A 23,986-nucleotide genomic window follows, 5' to 3' on the forward strand; every position below is an offset into this window, starting at 1 on the left:
GCACCCAAAGTCTCCAAAACTAGTACAGAAAATACTTTTGGGAACTGGTGCAACACCGCAAAGTTGGTGCTGCACCTACTCAGACGGTGCCATTTCTGGCAATAGCCGCTGATTTGGCATGTCAAATTGCATCAATGTTAACCTAAGCTTACAGTCATTTATAGTAAAATGTGCATCTGTTTAAGGCGTTTGTTGTGTAACCTCAAACACGTTGCATTTTTGACGTAATTGTTGCACAACAGAATTGAGTGGCAGACATCATTATGCAAAGCTTATCGCCCAAGGAAGTTTTTTTTTTTTTTTGAGGAGAAGCTTCGCATAATGTGATTTGGCACAACTGCCACATTACAATTGTGAACCACGTGTTTAAGGTACCATTAAATAATCAATCTTTCCCAATCATGCATTTTGATCTTTGACACAAATGCACTGAGAAAGACCACCTGCCCTGGGTCCACTTTGAAGACATTGGCGCCGTTTAAAAATTTGGATGCGGGCCCCGACTGACATGTCAAATGCGCATGGGCTGCCACCACTCCGTAAAAGCCCATGTTCAGACATTTTAGGGAAATGGTGTCTGGCGGCGCAATTTTGAAATGTAAGTCAGCAGTGGCACTCAACTCTGTGAGGTCTCCGGAGTGGCACATGCAACTCTTCATTTCCGTGTAATAGTGGACCCCTTCATAGCCCCTGACCATCTCTCGTTATTGCTTTGCAGCCTCTGACATCTCCTCCTGTACCATGTCTGCACTGCCTCTGACATCTCCTCCTGTACCATGTCCGCACTGCCTCTGACATCTCCTCCTGTACCATGTCCGCACTGCCTCTGACAACTCCTCCTGTACCATGTCTGCAGTGCCTCTGTCTTAAATGCGTTATACTGATACTTCCTATATTACATGCGCGTGAGTATTTACATGCGTGCATGTATGAATGCATGAATGTATGTAAATGTATAGATTGTATGTGCATTTTATTTCTAAATTATTTAAAATGATCCATTCACATATTGATAGATATATTCACATAATTTACACCAAAATATCTAATATAATTCTATAAAATATTTAAAAAAAATATACATGACATGCATACATCATGTAACAGTAAGTTGCCATCATGCATCTATAAGAATTGAGCAAGCTAGACCAATTTATATTACCTGGAATTATAATTCCTCTGATTGCTCAATGGTAATGATCCCAGTCTGCAAAAGTGAAACTGTCAATCAATAGTAACCCCGCCCTGCCCACGAAGTTTGTTTTTGGAATCAAAATTTATATTTTTACAACATAGATATGCTTTGTGTACCTGTCTTCAAACTTTCTGGTGCATTTACACATCATTTTTATTTGTTTTTTGTGGGGGGTTTTTTTTCCTTCTTATCAGTCATGTGACAGAATGAAATATCACAGCTTCCTCTTCTGCTGTATCTTGCATACCTCAGAAGGAATCTGGGTCCCTCCTACTTGGCTCTGTCTGCTCTGGACAGCAAGGAAGAGGGGTTATGGGACTGAGTTAATAACACCTAATTACAAGGTATTTGAACTAGAAATAAAATGACACATGCTGCAATGCTTAGGAAAGCATTTAATGTGTGTCAGAGCAATATATGGCAATTGGGTTAAAAAACATTTTAAGGCTAGAAAATGCTACTACTGGCAAAAAAAAAGTTAAAGTGGAGGGCCATAACAAACATAACAAATGTTCCTAAAAAAATTGGAGAAAAAAAAAAAAAAAGTTAACTTACCAGAAATGCTTGTTGCTAGGCAGATCGTCCTAAGCTGCCTCTTCCTATTCCGTGGTGATCTTCAGTCTTCTCTTCCTCGCGTCGTCTTCTAGTGAATGGGGCACGGTGTGTTCTGGGAACTGTTCGTGTCCCAGAACACAGCGCGTCCCATTCACAAAGCGCTGCGCGACTCGCGAATGCGCCGTAGGAAATGGTCAGTGAAGCCGCAAGGCTCCACTACCTGTTTCCCTTAGTTGGAATGGTGGCGCCAGGACCCAAGAGCCAAGGAACGGTCGGCCAACATCGCGGGCACCCAGGACAGGCAAGTGTGCTTATTAAAAGTCAGCAGCTACAGTGTTTGTAGCTGCTGACTTTAAAAAAAATTTCCCCAGCTGGCCCTCCCCTTTAACTTCTATACAATTCAAACCAGGTGTACTTACGTCTGTGAGGAAAATGATGCAAGGTACTCAACCTGGCCCCCGGCAATGATAATGCTTTTCTCATTTAGAGGGTTTAAGACTTGATGTAAGAAGCGTGTTGCTCCATGTCTCCATGTGTTGTATCCAAAGATCAGGACCACACGTAGGTCTGGATTATTTTTAAGACCTGTTAACCACAATAAAGAAGCTCATGATACTAGGAAGTAATAAACCCTAATGCTGTAATCAGCCTAAACCCTTTTACTGTCCAGTCCGTACATGATGTGAACCTGACAGTGGGCAGTTTTACATACACTCATGATGGCTGCAGCCACGGGAGTATGTATCTATATGACATAGCTACCCATCTGTATATCTATCTATACATCTATCGCTATATCTCTCCATCTATCTAAAGCATGCCAGAGTGAGAGCAATAACTCTAGCACTAAAGCTTCTGGGCAACGCAAAAAACTGCTGATCTGTAGAGGGCTTTTAGAGAGTCGTTCATGGAAAACAGGGGTACTGAAGTCTGTTGCCATTTCAGGGGCACACGCAATTTTAAGGTTTAACATGTTTGGTATCTCGGTGCAACCTCATCTTTTTTTTTTTATATATGAAAAAATAGGTAATTTTGTGTTCCCTAAAATTAACTTTAGTGCATTTTTTTATTGAAATTTTTCATTTCATAAACCTTTGCGCTATTATGCAACATAAAAAATTGGAACTACCACTACTTTATTCTCTAGGGCAGTGATGGTGAACCTTGGCACTCCAGATGTTTTGGAACTACATTTCCCATGATGCTCATCTACACTGCAGAGTGCAAGAGCATCATGGGATATGTAAATTCTAAAATATCAGAGGTGCCAAGGTTCACCATCACTGCTCTAGGGTGTTTGCAGAAAATATTTAATGTTTTGGAAGTTTTATGCAATCTTCAGGGTTAAAATTATTTTTTTAATTACGTATGCAAAAAATGCAAGAAAAAGATTCTTGCAGTGAAAGAATTCAAGCAAATTCTTACATTTCAAGCGAACAGAGTCAAATCTTCATTCTCTTGAAGAATCAAGGGTGCTGGTGCTATCCAACATGGATGCATCAGACAGTATAGCTCACGCTATGTTATATACGTTGTATGTTTGCCGTGTACAATTTGTAAAAGAGATCAGCATAAATACTTTTTATTTAATCAGCTGCTGCAGTGGATGGGAGGGAGCACTGATGAGTGTTAAATGGAAGCCAGCAGGTGGCATTATGGCTCTGTGAATCCAGCACAGCTGTCAAGCACTCCCTGAAACTGAGAAGCTGCAGCTTCTGGATCACATGACCGCAAAGAAATTATATATATAAAAAAAAAAAAATCAAATATGGTATATACACAGATCTCTCTTACAAATGATATGCGACACAGGTAATTGGAGTGGGGAAGGCAACAATTTTAGCCCATACTTTCACTTTAACCCACACCGATAAGGATATATAATCACACACACTAATTTTTATATTTATCACACACTCTAATTTCAGGTCCCTATTTGTGCATTGTACTAAACAATATCAGCTCACCAGCCTCTTCAAGTTTGCTCTCATCAAACACTTTGCACTTGGAGTCTTTAAAGAACTGAAATTTTTGGATTTTAACTCCAGTGATTTTGGGGAACAGAAGTGCAAAGCCACACTCTCCATCTTCCATCTCCACTGGCTGATTATTTGCGGATCCTATGGGAGTAACTGATTAATAAAAAATTAAAAAAAAGTGAGAAATTAGAACTGTAGTGACTTCACATCAAATATTTTATCCAATATGGAGCATACATGTATCAATACTCTTTTCAATTGACTTTGCAGTCAAGGAAAACAATCAGAGGGTTAATACATGCTAATAATAATAAAAATAATAGATTACATTTGATTTGTTTTCTTTTTTTGTAAATCTTTAACATAGAAATACATTTTCAGCTGAATATAACATTTGTGTTGTATCAAGTGATGGTTTTAGCCATCAGATTGATTAAAACAATGGGACCAAATGACTAGTAGCATGAAAAAAATTATCTGCCTTTGATACAGTAAACCACCCCCTCCTCCTCAAAAAACTCCAATTTGCTTCGTCTCCATGGCTGCGCTCTCCGTCGGTTTGAATCTTACCTATCTCACCGTACCTTCAGCGTCCACTTTCTCCTCCCCAACTCCTCTTACCGTTACGGTCCCCCAAAGTTCTGTACTTGGACCTCTACTATTCTTGATCCTCCCTGGGTCAGATGATAGCTTCCCATGGCTTCCACTACCATTTATATGCTGATGACACACAAATCTATCTCTCTGCCCCTCAGCTCACCCTATCAATCTCCTCTCACATTACCGATTTACTAACAGACATATCAGCCTGGATGTCAAACCACTCCCTCCAACTGAATCTAAAACTGAGCTCTCAATATTTCCTCCCACACGTGCCCCTTTTCCTGACTTCTCTGTCAAGATCAATGGCACATACATCAGTCCGTCCCCACATGCCAGGGTGCTAGGGGTAACCTTAGACTCTAAACTGTCCTTTCAGGCCCACATACAATCCCTGTCCAAATCATGCCACCTTAGCCTCCGCAACATTTCCACAATGTGCCCCTTTTTAACTAATGACACCACCAAGCTTCTAATTCACTCCCTGGTCATCTCTCGTCCTTGACTACTGCAACTCCCTCCTCATTGGATTACCTTTACATAGACTAACCCCCCCCCCCCCTTTCAGTCCATAATGAATGCAGCTGCAAGACTCATCCACCTTACCAACCATTCAGTGTCCTCCACCCCTCTCTGCCAATCCCTCCACTGGCTTCCACTCACCCAACAAATACAATTCAAAGTACTAACAATAATTTACAAAGCCATACATAACTGCCCCCAGCTACATCACTAACCTAGTCCCAAAATACCAACCAAGCCATTCTCTCTCCAGTCCTTCCAAGACCTCCTGCTCCCTTGTCACCTCCTCCCAAGCTCACCTCCAGGATTTCTCCAGAGCTTCTCCCATCCTTTGGAACTCCCTACCCCAATCTGTCCGACTAACTCCTAATCTACCTATCTTTAGACGATCCCTGAAAACCCTTCTCTTTAAAGAAGCCTATCCTGCTTCTAAATGAAGAACTGTTTTACTTCCTCCATCAGCTCACCCCCCACAGCTATTACATTTTGTATCAATTGACCCTTCCTTTTCAGATTGTAAGTTCTAATGAGCAGAGCCCTCTGATTCCTCTTGTACCAAATTGTAATGTACCTGTAATCTCTACTTTCATTTTGTTAAGTGCTGGGCAAACTGTTGGTGCTATATAAATCCTGTACAATAATGAAAAAATAATAAATGTATGGCTAGCATGTGCAGCCAGTTGAAGACATGTCACAGGAAGCCTTGCACAACTTGACCAGTACAGCAGTGGCCAAAAGTTTTAAGAATGACACAAATATTACATTTTCACAAAGTCTGCTGCCTCAGTTTTTAAGATGGCAATTTGTATATACTCCAGAATGTTATGGAGAGTGATTAGATGAATTGCAAAGTCCCTCTTTGCCATGAAAATCAACTAACTCCCGGTTCATACTGGTGCACTGCAGTGCAAATCACATGCGATATATGTGCGATGCAAATTCAACCATACAGATTGTGTCCTGACTGCAGGATCAGGGCACCACCAGTGCAGATCTTGCTCAGGAATGGCAGCAGGCAGGTGTGAGTGCATCTGGCCGCCCAGTGAGAAGACTTTTGGAGGATGGCCTGGTGTCAAGAAGGGCAGCAAAAAAGCTACTTCTATCCGGGAAAAACATCAGGGACAGACTGATATTCTGAAAAAGGTACATGGATTGGAATGCTGGAGGACTGGAGTATTTTTCTTTGATGAATCCCCTTTCTAATTGTTTGGGGTATCCGGAAAAAAACTTGAGAAGAAAAAAGGAGAGTGCTACCATCAGTCCTGTGTCATGCCAACAGTAAAGCATCCTGAGACCATTCATGTGTGGGGTTGCCTCTCAGCCAAGGGAGTGGGCTCAGTCACAATTTTTCCTAAGAGTAAAGAATGGTACAAAAACATCCTCCGAGAGCAACTTCTCCAAACCATCCAGGAACAGTTTGGTAACGAACAATGCATTTTACAGCATGATGGAGCACCTTGCCATAAGGCAAAAGTGATAACCAAGTGGCTTGGGAACAAAACATAGCCAGGAACTCCTCAGACCTCAAACCCATTCAAAACTTGTGGTCAATCCTCAAGAGGCGGTGAACAAAGAAAACACCCCACAAATTCTGACAAACTCCAAGCATTGATTAAGCAAGAATGGGCTGCCATCAGTCAAGACAGCATGCCAGGGCGAATTGCAGGTCTTGAAAAAGAAGGGCCAACACTGCACATATTGACTCTTTGCATAAACAATGTAATTGTCAATAAAAGCCTTTGACACTTATGAAATGCTTATAATTATACTTCAGTATATGATAGTAACAGCTGACAAAAAGATCTAAAAACACTGAAGCAGCAGACTGTGAAAATTAATATTTGTGTCACTCAATTTTTGGCCACGGCTGTACATGCCTGGGATGCACATGACAATAAGCAAATAACTGTGCTATGCCAATCGCAACCACAACTTATAAAAGTGTAAAATATATCTCCTAAAATGTAGTCTATTTAGGAAATCGGAACATTAAAGAAAAGTTGTGTTTCATGATGTGTTGAGTTACCTGGTTCACATTTTTTTAATTCCAGTTATTCTAGGACTACAATAAAATGCTGAACTTCAGAAAGTCCTGGGGTAAAAAACTGGAGTTAGTACTTACCGGTAACTCCTTTTCCGGTGGTCTTCCAGGACAGCCCTTGAGAGATGGAGCTCCTCCCATCGACACAGGAAACACATTGCCACAGTTAAAAAGGCGGTCCCTCAGGTCCCTGGTCAGTCATTCACCAAGAACCGAAGGATGGAACTGAAAAACATATAAACCATAACAGGTAATAACATTAGTACATCACTATAATCAACTAAAGGGTGGGATCGTGCTGTCCTGGAAGACCACCGGAAAAGGAGTTACCGGTAAGTACTAACTCCAGTTTTCCCAAGTGTTCTTCCAGGACAGCCCTTGAGAGGATCCCCAAGTACTTACCAGATTAGGGGGGGACCACGGCCTGGAGGACTTTCCTCCCAAAGGCCTGATCCTGACTAGACATTAAGTCCAGTCGGTAATGCCTTGTAAAGGTGGAAAAGCTTGACCATGTGGCTGCTTTACATACCTGCTCCGGGGTGGCACCAGCTCTTTCTGCCCAGGATGCAGACAACGCTCTTGTGGAGTGAGCTTTAACACCCTCAGGAGGATCTCTATTCAAGGCCTTATACCCCTCTGCTATAGCTAGCCTAATCCATCTAGCTATGGTTACTTTTGAAGCTTTCTGTCCCCTACGCTGTCCGGAAAAAAGGACAAAAAGGGAGTCTGAGATTCTGAATGGATTTGTTATTTTAAGATATTCTAGAATACACCTCCTCACATCCAATAAATGAAAACGTTCCTCTTTCTCATTTGCTGCATTTTGACAAAATGAAGGGAGGACAATATCTTGGGACCTATGGAAGCTAGATGCTACCTTTGGTAAGAACCCAGGGTCTGTCTTTAGAATGACTCTGTCTTCTAGGATCTGTAGGAATGGTTCCCTGATGGAAAGTGCTTGGATTTCACTGACCCTACGGGCTGAAGTGATTGCCACCAGGAGAACTGTCTTAAAGGTAATAAGCCTTAGGGAGGCCTCTGAGATAGGCTCAAAGGGTGACCCCAAGAAAGCCTTTAGCACAACTGCTAAATCCCAGGATGGGACTTTTGTGATTCTGACTGGCTTGCGTCTAGCGACTGCCTTACAGAATCTAGCGACAAAAGGATTTTCCTGTAAGCGTTCATCTAGGTATACACTTAAGGCAGCTATCTGTACTTTAATAGTACTTAGGGTTAAACCCTTGTTTACACCTTCCTGTAAAAACTGTAGAATATTAGCCGTATTTATGTCCCGGCTATTCAGCCAGCTATTGAATTTTTTCCAGACTTTTTTGTAAATAGCTCTCGTGACTGGTTTGCGACTCTGTAGTAAGGTCGCAATTACCTCGTCTGACAGGCCCTTACTCCTTAAGATTTCCTCCTCAGTAACCACGCTGACAGCTTCAGTGTGGCGACCTGCGGATGGTAAAGAGGTCCCTGCGACAGGAGGTCCTGTCTGTAGGGAAGTCTTAGAGGCGGACAGTCTGTCAATTGTAGCAACGTTGTGAACCACGGTCTCCTGGGCCAAAAAGGTGCTACTAGAATCAAACAGGTTTTCTCCTTGAGGAATCTTGCTAGGACCCTCGGAATGAGATGAAGAGGGGGAAATGCATACGCCAGACTGAAAGTCCATGGAGTTTGCAAGGCATCTACCGCCAGGGGTTGATCTCCTGGGTTTAGCGAGAAAAAATTGGGAACCTTTGCATTTTTCTTGCTCGCAAAAAGGTCTACCTCTGGTTCTCCCCAGTGAGCTGTTATGAGATTGAATGCCTCTGGGTGTAAGGACCATTCTTGGTTCGAAATCTTTTGTCGACTCAAGAAGTCCGCCTTGTTGTTCAGCTCCCCTTTCAGGTGAACTGCAGAAATGGATTCCAGATTGGCTTCTGCCCACTGGAGAATGCGTCTGGCTACCACCATCAAACGAGGACTTCTGGTTCCTCCTTGTTTGTTTATGTATGCTACAGCCGTCGTATTGTCTGAACGGACTTGTAGATGGTGACCCTGTATTGCGGGGTGGAAAGCTAGAACAGCTCTCAGGATTGCTGTTAGTTCTTTCCAATTGGAAGAGAAACATTTCTCCTCCGGGGTCCACTTGTCCTGGACCCAGCTTGAGCCTAGGTGGGCTCCCCAGCCCCAACTGCTCGCATCCGTTGTTAGTGTTGAAGTGATAGGAAGGACCCAATGAACCCCTTTGTTTAGGTTCTCCCTGTCCTTCCACCACCAGAGGGAGCGTTTTACCCTTGAGGGGATCGATACCTCCTCCTCCAGATCTCTGCCTTTTAATTGTTCTAACAGAAAACCCTGAAGTTCTCTTTGATGGAACCTGGCCCATTGTACGGCTGGAATGGCTGCCGTCATAAGACCTAAGACCGACATTACTTCCCTCACCGTACACTTGGGGCTGCATTGAAGAAAAGATATTCTCTGCCACAGATTCAAAATCTTTTCTTCCGGCAGTATAATTTTCTGATCTACAGACTTGATCCAGTACCCCAGATACAGGATCTCCTGTGTTGGGGTTGTCTTGGATTTCTCCTGACTGACAATCCACCCTAATCCTGAGTTGAGTCAATTCTAGGTCCTGAGAAAGACGACTCTCTGAGTGGGCTGTTAGGAGCAGATCGTCTAGGTAGGGGATAATTGAGACTGATTGAAGCCTCAGAGGAACTAAAGCCTCTCCGAGAACCTTGGTAAAGATTCTCGGAGAGGATGATAGACCGAAGGGAAGTGCTCTGCACTGAAAGTGGTAAACCTTTGTGTCTATCTGCACTGCCATTCGAAGAAATTTCTGGCATTCCTCCCTTATTGGAATGTGCAGATAAGCATCCCTTAGGTCCAGGGTTGCCATAAATGTCTCTTTCTGCAGGAGATTCTTTATGGAATAAATGGACTCCATCCGAAATCTCTTGTAACGGATGGAGCGATTCAGTGGACGGAGGTTCATAATTAGTCTGAATCTCCCTGACGGTTTTCTTACCACAAAGATGTGCGAGTAAAAACCGTCCCCTTGTTCCTGAATCGGGACTGGTGTCAATACTTCTTGATCTACCATTTCCCCTATTAGTAAAGGTAAGGCCCTGGCCTTTTCTGAGTGACTTGGAAGCTTTGTCACCAGAAACTTGGAAGGAGGGTTGCTGTGAAATTCCAGCGCATGACCCCTTTTTATTATATTTAAGACAAACTCGTTCGAGGTTGTCTCTTCCCATTGAGGAAGAAATTTGCTTAATCTTCCTCCCACAGGAACCCTGACGTCACTGGGGTTTGGGATCCTGATTGGGGCGGCTAAACAGTATGCCCCCTTTTTCTTTCCCTTTATGTCCCGACCAATGCTTTTTGGGGGTTGAACTCTTCTCTGATTTAGAGGGTTCCTTAAAGGGACGAAAAATTTTTCTTTGAAAATTTTTCTTTTTTGCGGGAAAGGTTTTCTTTTTGTCCGCCGTCCTTTCTAAGGCGGAGTCTAATTCAGGCCCGAAGACTAAGTCTCCTGTAAAAGGGACGCTGCACAGGCGGGTTTTAGACGCCGTGTCTCCCCCCCAGGTTTTCATCCATACTGACCTCCTTGCTGCCACTGAAAGTGCTGCAGATTTAGCCGTAAATTTAACGGAGTCCGTGGAGGCGTCAGAGATGAAACTGGTGGCCTTAAAAAGCATAGGGAAGGATTTCAAAAGCTCCCCCCTAGGAGTGCCTGCCTTTAAGTGTTCTTGTAGTTGCGATAACCAGAACTCCAGGTTTCTAGCTACACAGGAAGTGGCTAGAGCTGGTTTTAAGCCTGCCATAGAGGCATCCCAGGCCCTCTTTAAGACAATGTCTGTTCTCCTGTCCATGGGATCTTTCAGGTGGCCCATATCCTCAAAGGCCAGATCAGCCTGCTTTGAGATTTTGGACAGAGGGGCGTCTAGTTTTGGATTTTTATTCCAGACCGCCTCTGGGCTCTCATCAAAAGGGAACCTTCTCTTAAGGGATTTAGGAAAGAAAACCTTCTTGTCTGGTTCAGACCACTCCTTAAGGACAAGGTCAGAAAGCACCTTATGTATAGGGAAAACCCTTGCTTTCTTTTTCCCCAGAGCCTCATACATTTGATCATGTCTGGATAACTGAGTTTCTTCCTCCTCAATTTCCAGCGTATCATAGATAGCCCCCATTAGCTCATCTACTTCCTCGAGAGATAATCTATATTTTGAGGCTTTAGATGCTGCTTGATCCTCTTCCTGACCCGAGTCAGTGTCAGAGGATTCGGGACTAATCAACGTGGGGCTAGGCTCCCTGACCATACGGGGCTCCCCTGAGCTGGGTGTTGTAAGGCATGGTGAGGATGAGATTATAGTTGTTTTACTCGTGGAGGCAGCTGCAGCTGATCCCACGTCAGTGATTAACTCCCGGAGGGACTTAAAGGTCGACGCCATTTCCTCTTTAAAGGAGCCCAAAAACTTTGCTAAAGGGGAATCTGCCTCAGATTTAAGCAAGCTTGCAATGCATTGCTTGCATAGGGCTTTGTTAGAGCCCGAGGACAACCTATTCCCACAATTAGGGCACTTTTTGCGGCCTGTCTTGTCTTCCCTTGGCATCTCTTTAGCCTGAAAATAAGAAGACAAAAGGATTTCTTAGCGTCAGCACCATGTCCCTCTTAGAATCACCACTAACAAACAACCTCACTGTGAGTAAACCGCCACCGTGGGGTACTACAGGGCCCAGCCTACAAACACCACCACTCCACCAGAGTAATAGCATGCCCAGCAGCCTACCTGGGTTTGGCTGGTGCCTGTCTCCGCCGGAGTATCCTGGGGAATAGCCTCCATGGTCCCCCTCTGACGCTCCGAATCCCGCCGCTAATCCGGTATAGCTGGACGCTGGTCGGGCTTCACAGGCACAGCGCTGGCTCTCCCTCTCCTCCTTGTACCCTTAGAGACCCGGAACCGGAAGTCTCGGCACGCAGTGATGACGCGGTTCCGCCGGAAGTGAACGCTCGGCGTCTCCGACCCCCTGCAACGAGGAGGGAAGATGGAAGGTTCCACTCACCACTCCTGGGGGAAACCGGCGTCATTCTGCCCCTGGCCACCTCGGCACTGGAAGGAGGAGGGTAACGGGTCTGCTCCGGTTCAGCTGGACGGTACCCGAGCCAAAGAAAAAAAGGTATGGACCCAAACTGCAGCCATAAACCAGGACCCGGTCCCTTAGGCTTGCAGGTTCTCAGGCAGCCCCTGAGAGGGGCCTCCAGGTTCCTGGCAACATGTTCCTCCGACGGAGGAAACACAAATGACTGACCAGGGACCTGAGGGACCGCCTTTTGAACTGTGGCAATGTGTTTCCTGTGTCGATGGGAGGAGCTCCATCTCTCAAGGGCTGTCCTGGAAGAACACTTGGGAAATTAAAATCCTCCATCAAAACACTGTCCTGCATTCCCTGTCCTTACTTGCACCTCACACTCACCCACTGACCTAAACAGTACACGTATAAAACAAATGCTTAAAGCGGAGGTCCACCCTAAAAGTGGACCTTCCGCTCATCGGAACCCTCCCCCCCTCCGGTGCCACAATCGGCACCTTTCAGGGGGGAGGGGGGTGCAGTTACCTGGATAATCCAGGTAACTGCACCCACTTCCGGGATAGCTCTCTGCGGAAAGGGGCGTAACTTACGCCCCTTTCCGCAAGTGCCCGCCCCTTCCCGCAAGTGCCCCGCTGCCTGCTGGGAAACACACAGATCCCAGAGGCAGTGGGGAGCGTCCTTATGGCGCAGCGCGATTCACGCAGTAGGGAACCGGGAAATGAAGCCGAAAGGCTCCATTTCCTGATTCCCATACCCAACATGGCGGCGGCAGGACCCGACAGACGACCTAGAGATCGGCTTCGGGTGCCGACATCGCGGGCGCGCTGGACAGGTAAGTGTCATTATTTTAAAAGTCAGCAGCTGCAGTATTTGTAGATGCAGGCTTTAAAAAAAAAAAAAAAAAAAAAAAAAAAACGCGGAGTCCCGGTGGACTCCCGCTTTAAGGGCCCAGAATGTGGAAAATGATCTTCAGCAGGTGTCAAAGCAATGCTAGTGACATCCTAAAGCCAGGCAGCAAATACGCTGCACTCAAATCCTTCCTTGTGTGAACTGGCCCTTGCTCCACAATCCCTTCTTGGAGGCACACATGCTGTTAAGTATTCTTGGTACAAATGTCAATTATAAAAAAAAAGTATACTGCCAATTTACAATATTAACCCTTTCACGCCGACCGTATGCAAATATGCATTCTCGGCTTGAAGGTGTTATACCGGGGGGATGCCTGATCACCCTGGTACTGTTTTTATTTTTTTTAGAGCCAATGGTTGGCTTTCTTGGGATGACAACTGATGCTGGGCTAAAAGCCGCTCGGCTGTTATCCTAAAGAGCGGGAGGGGCCGTCCCCCCCTCCTGCAGCTCTCTTTTCCCACTGGGAGGCCCGAGCAACTAGCCAACACCTTAATTCGGCCACCAGCCGAATGAAGCTGGAATCGGCTTCGATCAGGTCTCCGATCTAGTAACCCAAATGTGATGTCATGACATCACTTCCGGGTTACTCGGCTGCTAATGGCACAAATTTAAAAAAATCCATAGTATTCCAAAATGCAGATTTCGGCTTTTTGAATACTTTTAAGTGCAAAGGAGAAATTTGGGGTCACTGACTATTACTGTCACAAGGGATGTTTACATTCCTTGTGACAACAAATAAAATGATCAGGATTTAAAAAAAAAAAAATTTTTTAAAGAGAGTGTAAAAAAATAAAATAAAAACGTGCTTGTGTGTAGAAGCAAACGCATACACAAGCGAGGTATCACCGCGATTGTTAGAGCGGGAGCAATAACTCTAGCACAGGACCTCCTCTAACTAAACTGGTAGCCTGTAGAAATTTTTAAAACGTCGCCTATGGAGATTGTGACGTACTGTAGTTTGTCCCCATTCCACGAGTGTGCGCAATTTCAAAGCATGACATGTTAGGTATCGATTTACTTGACGTAACATCATCTTTCACAGTATACAAAGAAATTTGGCTAACTTTACGGTTTTGTTAATTCATGAAAGTGTCTTTTTTTAATTTTTTTTTATTACAAATATATTGTGTTTGAAAGACCGCTGTGCAAAATTCCAAGTGGCATAATTGCAAACGATCGCCGTTTTTTTCTCTAGGGTCTCCGATTATATATTTTCAGGGGTTCCAAGTAATTTTCTACCAATAAAATGCAGATTTTAACTTGTAAGCAATAAATATCAGAAAAAGGCTTAGACATGAAAGGGGAAAGAAAAAACAAAACAAAAAACAAACACACAAAAGGAAATTTACCGGAGATACAACCTGCCCTGAGTTTATATTACCTACAATTCCTGGTGTAGCAAGTCCAACAATTTGACATTCACTAGGTAGAAGCTTCTCCAAGGCCGTTGCCATTTCTGAACCATGTTTCTTTTTTGCTGGGAAAAGAGAAAAAGACAACTTAAGCAGAAGTCAGTAGACATGCAGAATGAATAGGTAATACAAATCAAAGGACAAACCAGACGGTGCAGCATAATGAGGTTACCAAAATCCAGTCCCGGATCATTTTTAATTTTGTGCATAGTCATCTACCCGAAAAACAAAATCAAAATTTGTGTTTAACTCCATTTTGTGAATAAGTGTAATAATTATAGCTTCGTCTTTTTAATTTAAGAACACCAAAAAAACTGTGTTTTGCTTTAACCATATATTTTAAATACTTACAAGTCAGATATCTTGAAGAACAAATGAAAGTGACCTAATCTCATAACTAGTTTTTTTAAACTAGATTGCTGTATGCTCGTATTATATTTGCCACTCTGATCACATATCACTGTTCATGTCATTAGATTAGTCTTTAGCCACATTGTGGAGAATTTCCCTTACTCCCTGTCCCTTTAGGCTGGGCACACCTATAAGAATTGGATGCAGGTTTCTCCACATCCAATTCGTATGACAGGAGATTGTGACAGACTCTCTATGGAGCTAGTTCACATATCTCAGGTGCGGATTGAACTGTGCGTCTTTCGCTCCATTTAGGGCCGAATTCAGGCAAAAATTTGGCTCTGATTCGTCACTGAAACAGAGAACAGGGATGCACCGGACCCCCACTGCAAGCCGCATCCATCGGAGGTGTGAACTCGATGCCTGTACAAGTAAAGGGGACAGCAGTGGTCACCGAGTCCAAGAAGGCATGTACATCAAATATACAGTCAGATGTCTAATCATTCCTCACTCTATTTTCATCTGTGCCTGTGGTCCAGCAAAATCCAATATTTTCCCTATCAAAATGAAGAAAAAACATTTTCACTTGAGTATTGTTTACACTTTGTTTGTAAGGGAGGTGCTTAGTGGGTGATTCTGACTCTTGTCATTCCATAAACAGGTCTTAGTGTGTGCACCAAGCCAGCGGCCCCTGACTGAATATCATACAGATATTACTAGGATGAACTAGACTCATTCATCTTACCAACCGCTCAGTGTATGCTACCCCTCTCTGATAATTCCTCCATTGGCTTCCACTCATCCAACTAATTCATGTTAAAATACTAACAACTTACAAAGCCATCCACAACTTGGCCCCCAGATACATCAGTAACCTAATTTCGAAATACCAACCTCATTGTTCTCTTTGTTCCTCCCAATTCCTCCTCCTCTCTAGTTCCCTTGTCACCTCCTGCCATACTCATCCCCAGGACTTCACCCCCAACCTCTGCAACCCTCAATCTGTCTTGACTATCTCCTTGTCTGTACACATTTGGACCCCTAAATATATACCTAAATCCCTGATCCCTAAAAACCCTCCTCTTCAGAAAGGCCTATCCTGCCCCCATCTATTAACTGTACTTTTATTTTTCTCCATCAGCTCATACCCCACAGTTATCTTTTGTATCACTTGACCCTCCCTCTTAGATTGTAAAGTCTAATGAGCAGAGGCCCTCTGAGTCCTATTGCATTAAATTGTATTGTAACTACTGTCAGCCCTTATAAAGAGCTGTGTAAACTGCAGGCACTATATAAAAATAATAACAAACAGTTGTTGATATATAAAAAACAAAACAAAAAAAACAAAAAAAAAAAACTAAGTCCTGTGGAGGGATACACCATTGCAGGGCTCAAAATTTCAAGTCCTGAGCTACTAGCCAGGCCTCAAGGGTTACTCCCCACCAGTTGCCCCACCCAACCCTTACCCTGTCCTGCCCCTAATCACGCCATCATAAATTATCTCATGAAAATTACACTTAAATGTTTTATGCAGAATTAAGTTACAAAAATACATTTTAACAACAACTTTATCAATTCCCCTCAGCACAGCCTAACCAGTACCCATCAATGCAGGCTCACCGTGCCCCACATTGCAGCCTTGCCAGGGGCGGAAGGAAGTGAGAGGGGAGACCGGATTGTGACTGGAGTTAGAGGACAGCCACGAGCGGTAAAACACACTGTAACAGTTTACATTGAAACAGTCTCCGCTCTCCTGATCACTCTCACACAGCCCCGCCTCCTCCTAACCCCATCCTGTAAAAGACAGAATGCATTCCAGCGTTGGACCCACGTTCTGCCTATTACAGGCACGGGGATAGGAGGAGGCGGGGCTGTGTGAGAGTGAGCTGAGCGGAGACAGTCTCAATGTAAGCTGTTACAGCGTGTTTTACCGCTCGATTAACCTGTGGCTCTCCTCTAACTCCATGCACTCTTCCACCAGGAGAACGGCTCCCAGGCAGCCCAGCTCCTCACCAGCCCTCATTTTCTACTCGCAAAATGCGGGTAGGCGAGTGGAAAATTTGAGGGTCTACCATTGTATAGACTAGAGCAATATTGTACAACATATATCCTGCAGGTATACTATCTATAGCTCCAGGCTATCAACTCTTTGGTGGCAGGGGCTGATATTATGGCAGTTTAGTGCAGTAATGTATGATTCCTGAACACCGTGCAGGGAAATTACTAGCCCAGCTTCTGATCAGTACTAGAATTCCTACGTACCCTCTGTGCGTCCTGAAACAAAATCACATGTCACATGTCCATGGGTGCATGCCAGTCTAACAATGCTTTCTTTCTGGTGATATAATCGTATCTAGTAACACTTGCAGATTCTTAAAAACAAAGTTAGTGTTGTAATCTGGCTTTAATGTTCCACATCAAATGTTTTCAGATGTTCTAAACAGCATTGACTTGTGGGATTGTTAATGCTCCAGGTCCCTGCAACTGTGTACACACTGTATTTTTAATGTGGGACTCAATGGGAAAGCCTGGACAAGCTTGACATAGAGTTACTATGGGCAGCCATGCACTAACAAAGTCTAAGTGTATTTTACACCAGATTACCTTTCTTTGGTCCACCGTGTGCCCCATGGTCATTAAGTGACTCAAAGTCTGTGAAGTACAGAAACATTTCTGGAATAATATATATTTTCTACAAGAGAGAGGACATATTAAACATTTAGTTATATCCAAGCATAATCAATGTATTATATGACAGATTTACAGTACAATTATATTTAAAAGGAGAGCTTCAACAAAGGAGTGGGAAAGGATCCATTTACATCTTGACTGATGGGGAACGCTATGTTTAAAGTCGTCAACCAATCTCTCTACTAAATGCAATGGATACCTTCCTACGCTCCGATATAGTCACAAAAAAAGTCTGTAAAACTTCCTGATCACCTCTAAGAAGAAAACAATCTTCTGGTTACATAGTTGGCATCATATGCTAAACCCTGGTGCAAGCTGGCTACTAAATTGAACCTCTGGCTGCAGAATAAAAAACAAACTCTATCCACCTATCAGACATCAGATTTACTCATGTATCATGTTTAAAACCAAATGCTTGTGTTGTCCAGAGCGCCAAAATGGAATTGGTTGCTGTGGATGACATGATGCTTTCAGACACCTGAGAGCCACTGGGTGGAACTGTTTTCTTTCTGTCAATACCTGTGATGATAAGGGGGGTACCCACTTTCTAGAATAAAAAAGAAAAAAAAAAAAAAAAAAAAAATCTACAAAAAATACAGTACTAGTACTATGTTATACAATGGTTTGTCGGCGAAATTCCACTTTAAGGCCTCCTCCCCAGCTCCTGTTTACGAAACAGAGCTTTTGGAGGGAAGCAAGTACCCAATTTTGAGATCGGAAGCTCTCCCTACCGAAGTCTTCTGGGACACATGACATGTCTTAGAAGACTTCTGTACCAGTCACAGAGCGCAGTGCCACTCATGCATTTGTTGTGGGCACCCGGCTGTGAAGATGCAAGCTGTCACAGCTGGGTGCCCATAGCAGAGATGCTGGCGCCGCCAAGGAAGGACACGGGGAGAACACAGCGCAGGTAAGTGAATCTCTGGATCGTGGGACCTGTGAGTGGCTGTTTATTAAAAGTCAGCTACTACACATTTTTTGTAGCTGCTGACTTTTAATAAACAAAAACATGACTGGAACTCCGCTTTAATAAACAGGTACACATCAATAGAAAAATTCTATATAAAAAAGTAACACACATCTTAACCAAACAGAAAAAAATCTCCTGAGGCTGTAAATAACACAAATACAAAGGGTCAGGCAATGCAGAGGCTACGTTCACCTTTAGAACCATATTTATGGTGTAACATGTTCCAGCAACCATTCCCCCTTACCCCCCTCCTGTGACAGTGGGCAGAGATTCCTCCCCCCACAGCTGCTGTCACTTTGAAAATCAAAGTGGCTGTGCAGGCTAAACCTGAGACCTGTGAATGAAGAAACTACTGTTGTAGACTGCTGTCTTCCACCATGGCAGACGGATTGTAGTCCGCAACAGACTACAAGTGAGCTGATAACTATTCTAACTGAAAGCCCTACAAGAAAGCTGGAGGGAGATTATGCAGGAAAAACTAATAAATGCAATATTTTTTTTTTTTTATTTGCTATTGCCGTCATGTCCTGCTTCAGTGCTCTCCCTCATTTATGCTAAAACCATGACATGTAGTAAACATTAAACAAATCATAAATTGCAATGTACACTGAGAGAATGTATGGTTTTCTTTACATCTGGGTTCTGTTTCTTCTGGTTTTGCTTTTGAGATGGCTTACTCTATGATTAACACTCTACATTACAAGCGCAGGGGTCTCCAAACTGTGGCCCGGGGACCAGATGCGGTCCTTTGCTTGCCTTTATGCGGCCCTTGGGGCATTATTCATCCCACTGGTATGAGACACTAATCTGCCCACTGACATCAACAATGGAGTGCTCTTTCTCCCAATGACACCAACAATGGGGCACTATTCCTCCCCTAATACCAAGGGGTTTACTGCCCCCCCATGCCAGAAAAAAAAAATCTATTCCTGTTGGCCACAGTCCGGCCTCCCCTAAAGTTTGAAGGACAGTAAACTGGCCCTTTGTTTAGAAACTTTAAAATCCCCTAGAGTATATTTATGTCATGTTCTCAAACTTTAGGGTATGTCTGGAAGTTTATGTTTTTTAATGTATGTTAGAGCTGCACGATTAATCGTCAAGAATCGTTATTGCAATTTTTTGTCCCCGTTGCAATCTTGACAAAAGTGTTTCACGATTCTTGCTATGCAAAGAATTCTCTCCGTTCTTCTGAAGCCACAGCCATTAAAAGAAAGGAAGAAAAAAAAGACAGGCAGTCTGCCAAGAATCACAACATTCTTTAGCAGTGGAACCAAGTTTTAAACATTGTAACAATTTGTCAAAGGAACAGACTTTGTGTGTAAATGAGGAAAGATTAACCCCCTAAACCTTTTTCTGATATTTGTTGGTTTCAAGTTAAAAATCATCTTTTTTGCTAGAAAATTACTTAGAACCCCCAAACATTATATATATATATATATATATATATATATATATATATATATATATATATATATATATATATATATATTTTTAGTAGAGACCCTAGAGAATACAATGGTGGTTGTTGCAATATTTTATGTCACACTGTATTTGCACAGCGGTCTTTCAAATGCAATTTTTTGGGAAAAAATTACTTTAATGAATTAAAAAACAAAAAAAAAAAAAAAAACAACAAACCACACACAAATACCCAGTAAAGTTAGCCCAATTTTTTTTTGTATAATGTGAAAGATCTTACGTCGCAATAATCGTGAGTGAATCGTGATCTTTTTATTCTAAGCAAAAAAATTGTGATTCTCATTTTGCCCAGAATCGTGCAGCTCATGTATGTACACTGAAATGTTTTATCTTATTCATAAAAAAAATTGCAATGCAAATGAAGAGCATAGTCCACCTTTCTGACCATATTTCAGGTTACAGCTATTTTTAGGGTATAACATGAAACATGGTCACACTCCCCAGCTATCCTTCCCACTCAAACCACCCCTGCACAACCACATCATCCAGTCACAGGGATCTGTGAACAAGATGATTACAAGTCCCATCTGCCTCTTTGGCTGCGGGACTCTTACAGCTCAAGGGAGCACAAGTGAAGTGATGTCACAGCACTGATCACTTCTTCCAGCCCCATAACAGAAGGTCCATAGCTCTGTATGAACATGGGGCTAAAGGAAGAGTCAACAGGAGCCTGTGCACTGCATCTGCAATGCTCTCCAATGCTAAAGTTTAATAAATGCACTTTTTTTTTTTTATTGTGGGTTCATTTATTACATTTTTTTAAATGATGGCCTGTGCCTTTAGATTGGATTAAAGTGTCATACCTCAAGTTCTTCTGTCACAGCATGGACCAGAGAATGACCACCTGAATCCATGCTTCCTGCTCCAATGGATGATATCCAGGTTATTTTTTGCCTTGCTTTCAGCTTTCGACAAGCACAAACCCTCCACAGTCTGCAAACACTGAGACCAAAAACAGAAAATTAAATTGAAATATATCAAAACAAGGCATGATCACTATGCTTTCTTCATGAAAACAAATTGAAATTACATTCTAATCTGCAGCGATCTGATTTTATACAACTTCATATTTATCCTTTAACAATAAAAAGCCATTTCCATTGATCTCGCTCCTCCTAATCCCTTTTATTTATTTTTTGGCTGCTGTGATTGGATTTCCTGTTAGAGGGTGGCTAGGTTTATTCTCTATCACTCCACTGTATGTAGGAATGTGACCACCCGCTCTTGTTTCCCCCCTGAGATGAACTATAGGCTGTATAGTGTGCATAGAGCAATGTACAGGCCGACTACTAATGTTGATGTGAGGGGGAAAGGAAAGGTTTAGTAGCTCATATATGAAAATACAAGGAAGCAGAAAAAAAAAAAAAAAAAAAAAAGAGTAAAATATATTTTTATGAAAAGTAGATTACAGAGATATTAAAGTTGAACTTCACCCATAAGTGTAGCTCTGCCCAGATCGCCTACAAGTCGCCCCCCCCCACCAGTCCTCTAGGACACATCACAGGTCCCAGAAGACTGCGGTACCACAAGGTGCAGTGTGGCTCTTGCATGCATAGTGGGCAGCCGGCTGTGAAGCCAAAGGCAGCATAGTCAGCTGCCCACAGTTAGGATGCCTGTGCCAGGAACCTGAACAACTGGGTTGGATGAGGATGGCGCTGGATCCCTGGACAGGTAAGTGTCCTCGTATTAAAAGTCAGCAGCTACAAGATTTGTAGCTGCTGAGGGTTTAGTTCCACTTTAACCACTTCTGGACCGCCGCACGCCGATATACGTCCTAACTTTGAAGAGGAATATCATTGTTATGTCAACAGCTAGCTGCCATAACCCCGATATCCTCTTCTTTGGCTGGCGGTCCGCTGAGGCAGATTCGCGGAGAGATCTCTTCTATGGGCGGAGGGAGAGGGGGGGCCTCGGCCACTTACCGGAGCCGTTAGCATCAGTGGAGGTGATCGGATGTTTCCCCTTGCTGGGCATGGAGATGAGCGAGGGGAAGATGGCCCCCACCTGCATCCATAACAATGCAGGGCGGAAGCGATGTCAAAAGGTCACTTCTGTCTATAGCTCTTAAAAGAGCCATTTTTTTTTTTTTTGTTATTGCATTTTAGTGTAAATATGAGATCTGATGTCTTTTTGACCCCAGATCTCATATTTAAAGCGGTTCTTCACCCTAAAGGGGAAGTTCCGCTAGTATTATCCCTTCCCCCCTCCGGTGCCACAATCGGCACCTTTCGGGGGGGAGGGGGGTGCAGTTACCTGGATAATCCAGGTAACTGCACCCACTTCCGGCCAGACCGCCGCATGGCTCCGCCCACCGCCGCATGGCTCCGCCCCCCGTTGTGTTCTGGGAAACACACAGTTCCCAGAGACACAGCGGGGAACCAGCGCAGCGCGACTCGCGCATGCGCAGTAGGGAACCGGGCAGTGAAGCCCTCTTGCTTCACTTCCCGATTCCCTGACAGAGGATGGCGGCGGTGGCTGCAGCGAGACGAGCGATCGCTCATCATCTGCCGCCGACATCGCTGGAACCTGGGACAGGTAAGTGTGATATTATTAAAAGTCAGCAGCTGCAATATTAGTAGCTGCTGGCTTTTAATATTTTTTTTTTTTGTGCAGCTCCTCTTTAAGAGGTCCTGTCATGCTCAGAACCATGTAAAAATAAAAGGTACAATAAAAAAATGTAAATGAGCCCCGTCCCACCAAGCTCGCGTGCAGAAGAGAACGCATATGAAAACGGTGCTCAAACCACACATATGAGGTATTGCTGCGATTGGCGGAGCGAGAGCAATAATTCTAGCTCTAGACCTCCTCTGTAACTTAAAAGATGCAACCTGTAGGTTTTTTTTAAACGTCGCCTATGGAAATTTTTAGGGGTCAAAGTTTGTCACCATTCCACGAGCGGGCGCAATTTTGAAGCGTGACAAGTTGGGTATCAATTTACTTGTGTAACATTATCTTTCACAATATAAAAAAAAAAAAAATTGGGCTAACTTTACCGTTGTTTTATTTTTTAATTAAAAAAAAAAGTGTATTTTTTCCACAAAAAAAAAATACACTTGTAAGTCCACTGCACAAATACAGTGTGACAGAAAGTATTGCAACGATCGACATTTTATTCTTTAGGGCGTTAGAAAAACAATGTATAATGTTTGGGGGTTCTAAGTAATTTTCTAGCAAAAAAAAAACTTTTTAACTTGTAAACAAATCTCAAAAATAGGCTCGGTCCTTAAGTGGTTAATTGGAATTACATTACAAAGTCTGAATGATAACAATGGCACCTCCGCCCCCCATGAGTGAAATACATGAAGTGAAAGGGCCCTTCCCATAATAGAGGCACACACCAGGCCGCTCTCAGTAGAGTTTTGCTGGGCAGGAAGCTCATCACTCTCTCCACCACCTCGGCCAGGCTGCTGAGGACGTAGTGTTCCTGGGTGTCCAGGCTATTGTGGCTCCTGGGCCCATTGCTGTCCCCCATGTCTCCATACAGATCCAGATCCATCTCCGACATTGTTACTAAGCCTTCCACTTCCGCCGGAACTGGCGTCATTCACGTAAGCCGTAGCCAGGCCGCTGACGTCGCCGCCATGTTTGATCAGGGAAGAGCTGTGTAGGGAGAGAGCTGTAAAGCGCATGTCTGTTCTAAGAGGAGCTGGAATGATAGTGAAAGCACCAAAGAGGCATTGAGTGAGCTGATACGGTGCTTGGAAGGAGCTTGTCTTATGTGTAAACATACTATACACTCGCCACAAGTATCTGCATAACAACTTTTCATCCAGATTCTACCTTATGTCATCCAATGCTAAATAGTGGGAGGGTGTGAAAAAAACGAAACATCAGTTAAATGGAACTTATAAAAAAAAGAAAACTGACTGTGAGTGGGCAGGATCTTTTAACCGCTTTAATACCGGGCACTTCCTGCCCAGGACAATTTTCAGCTTTTAGCCCTGTCGCACTTTGCATGACAATTGAGCAGTCATGCAACACTGTAACCAAACAAAAATTTTAAAGCAGAGCTTTCTTTTTGTTGGTATTTAACCAGTTCAATTCCGGGCACTTTCGCACCTTCCTGCCTAAGCAAATTTTCAGCTTTCAGCGCTGTCGCAATTTGAACGACAATTGCGCGGTCATACAACACTTTACCCAAACACATTTTTTATCATTTTGCTCCCACAAATAGAGCGTTCTTTTGGTGGTATTTGATCA

At 43.5% G+C, this 23,986-nt stretch overlaps 1 protein-coding gene across 2 annotated transcripts in view; it reads right to left on the bottom strand.

Annotated features, from left to right (window-relative positions):
* FBXO22 (F-box protein 22) overlaps nt 1-23,330 on the bottom strand; it is a 32,143-nt gene extending 8,813 nt beyond the window's left edge. Inside the window, exons 1-7 of one of the 2 annotated variants that reach the window (XM_077468630.1) lie at nt 23,125-23,311; nt 20,590-20,728; nt 17,251-17,338; nt 14,265-14,360; nt 3,718-3,882; nt 2,170-2,335; nt 1,163-1,207 (exon numbers count right to left, since the gene is read on the bottom strand). In XM_077468630.1, coding sequence (XP_077324756.1) covers nt 1,163-1,207; nt 2,170-2,335; nt 3,718-3,882; nt 14,265-14,360; nt 17,251-17,338; nt 20,590-20,728; nt 23,125-23,291 — 866 coding nt within the window. In that variant the 5' untranslated portion in view covers nt 23,292-23,311. Of the gene's footprint in view, nt 1-1,162; nt 1,208-2,169; nt 2,336-3,717; nt 3,883-14,264; nt 14,361-17,250; nt 17,339-20,589; nt 20,729-23,124 lie in introns of both variants that reach the window. The other variant, XM_077468631.1, reaches the window with a different exon arrangement.
* Nucleotides 23,331-23,986: the final 656 nt, after the last annotated feature.

Source organism: Lithobates pipiens, unplaced genomic scaffold (assembly GCF_037356315.1).
Source record: "Lithobates pipiens isolate NorthernLeopardFrog02 unplaced genomic scaffold, aLitPip1_a1.2 Scaffold_8, whole genome shotgun sequence".
NCBI classification, from domain to species: domain Eukaryota; kingdom Metazoa; phylum Chordata; class Amphibia; order Anura; family Ranidae; genus Lithobates; species Lithobates pipiens.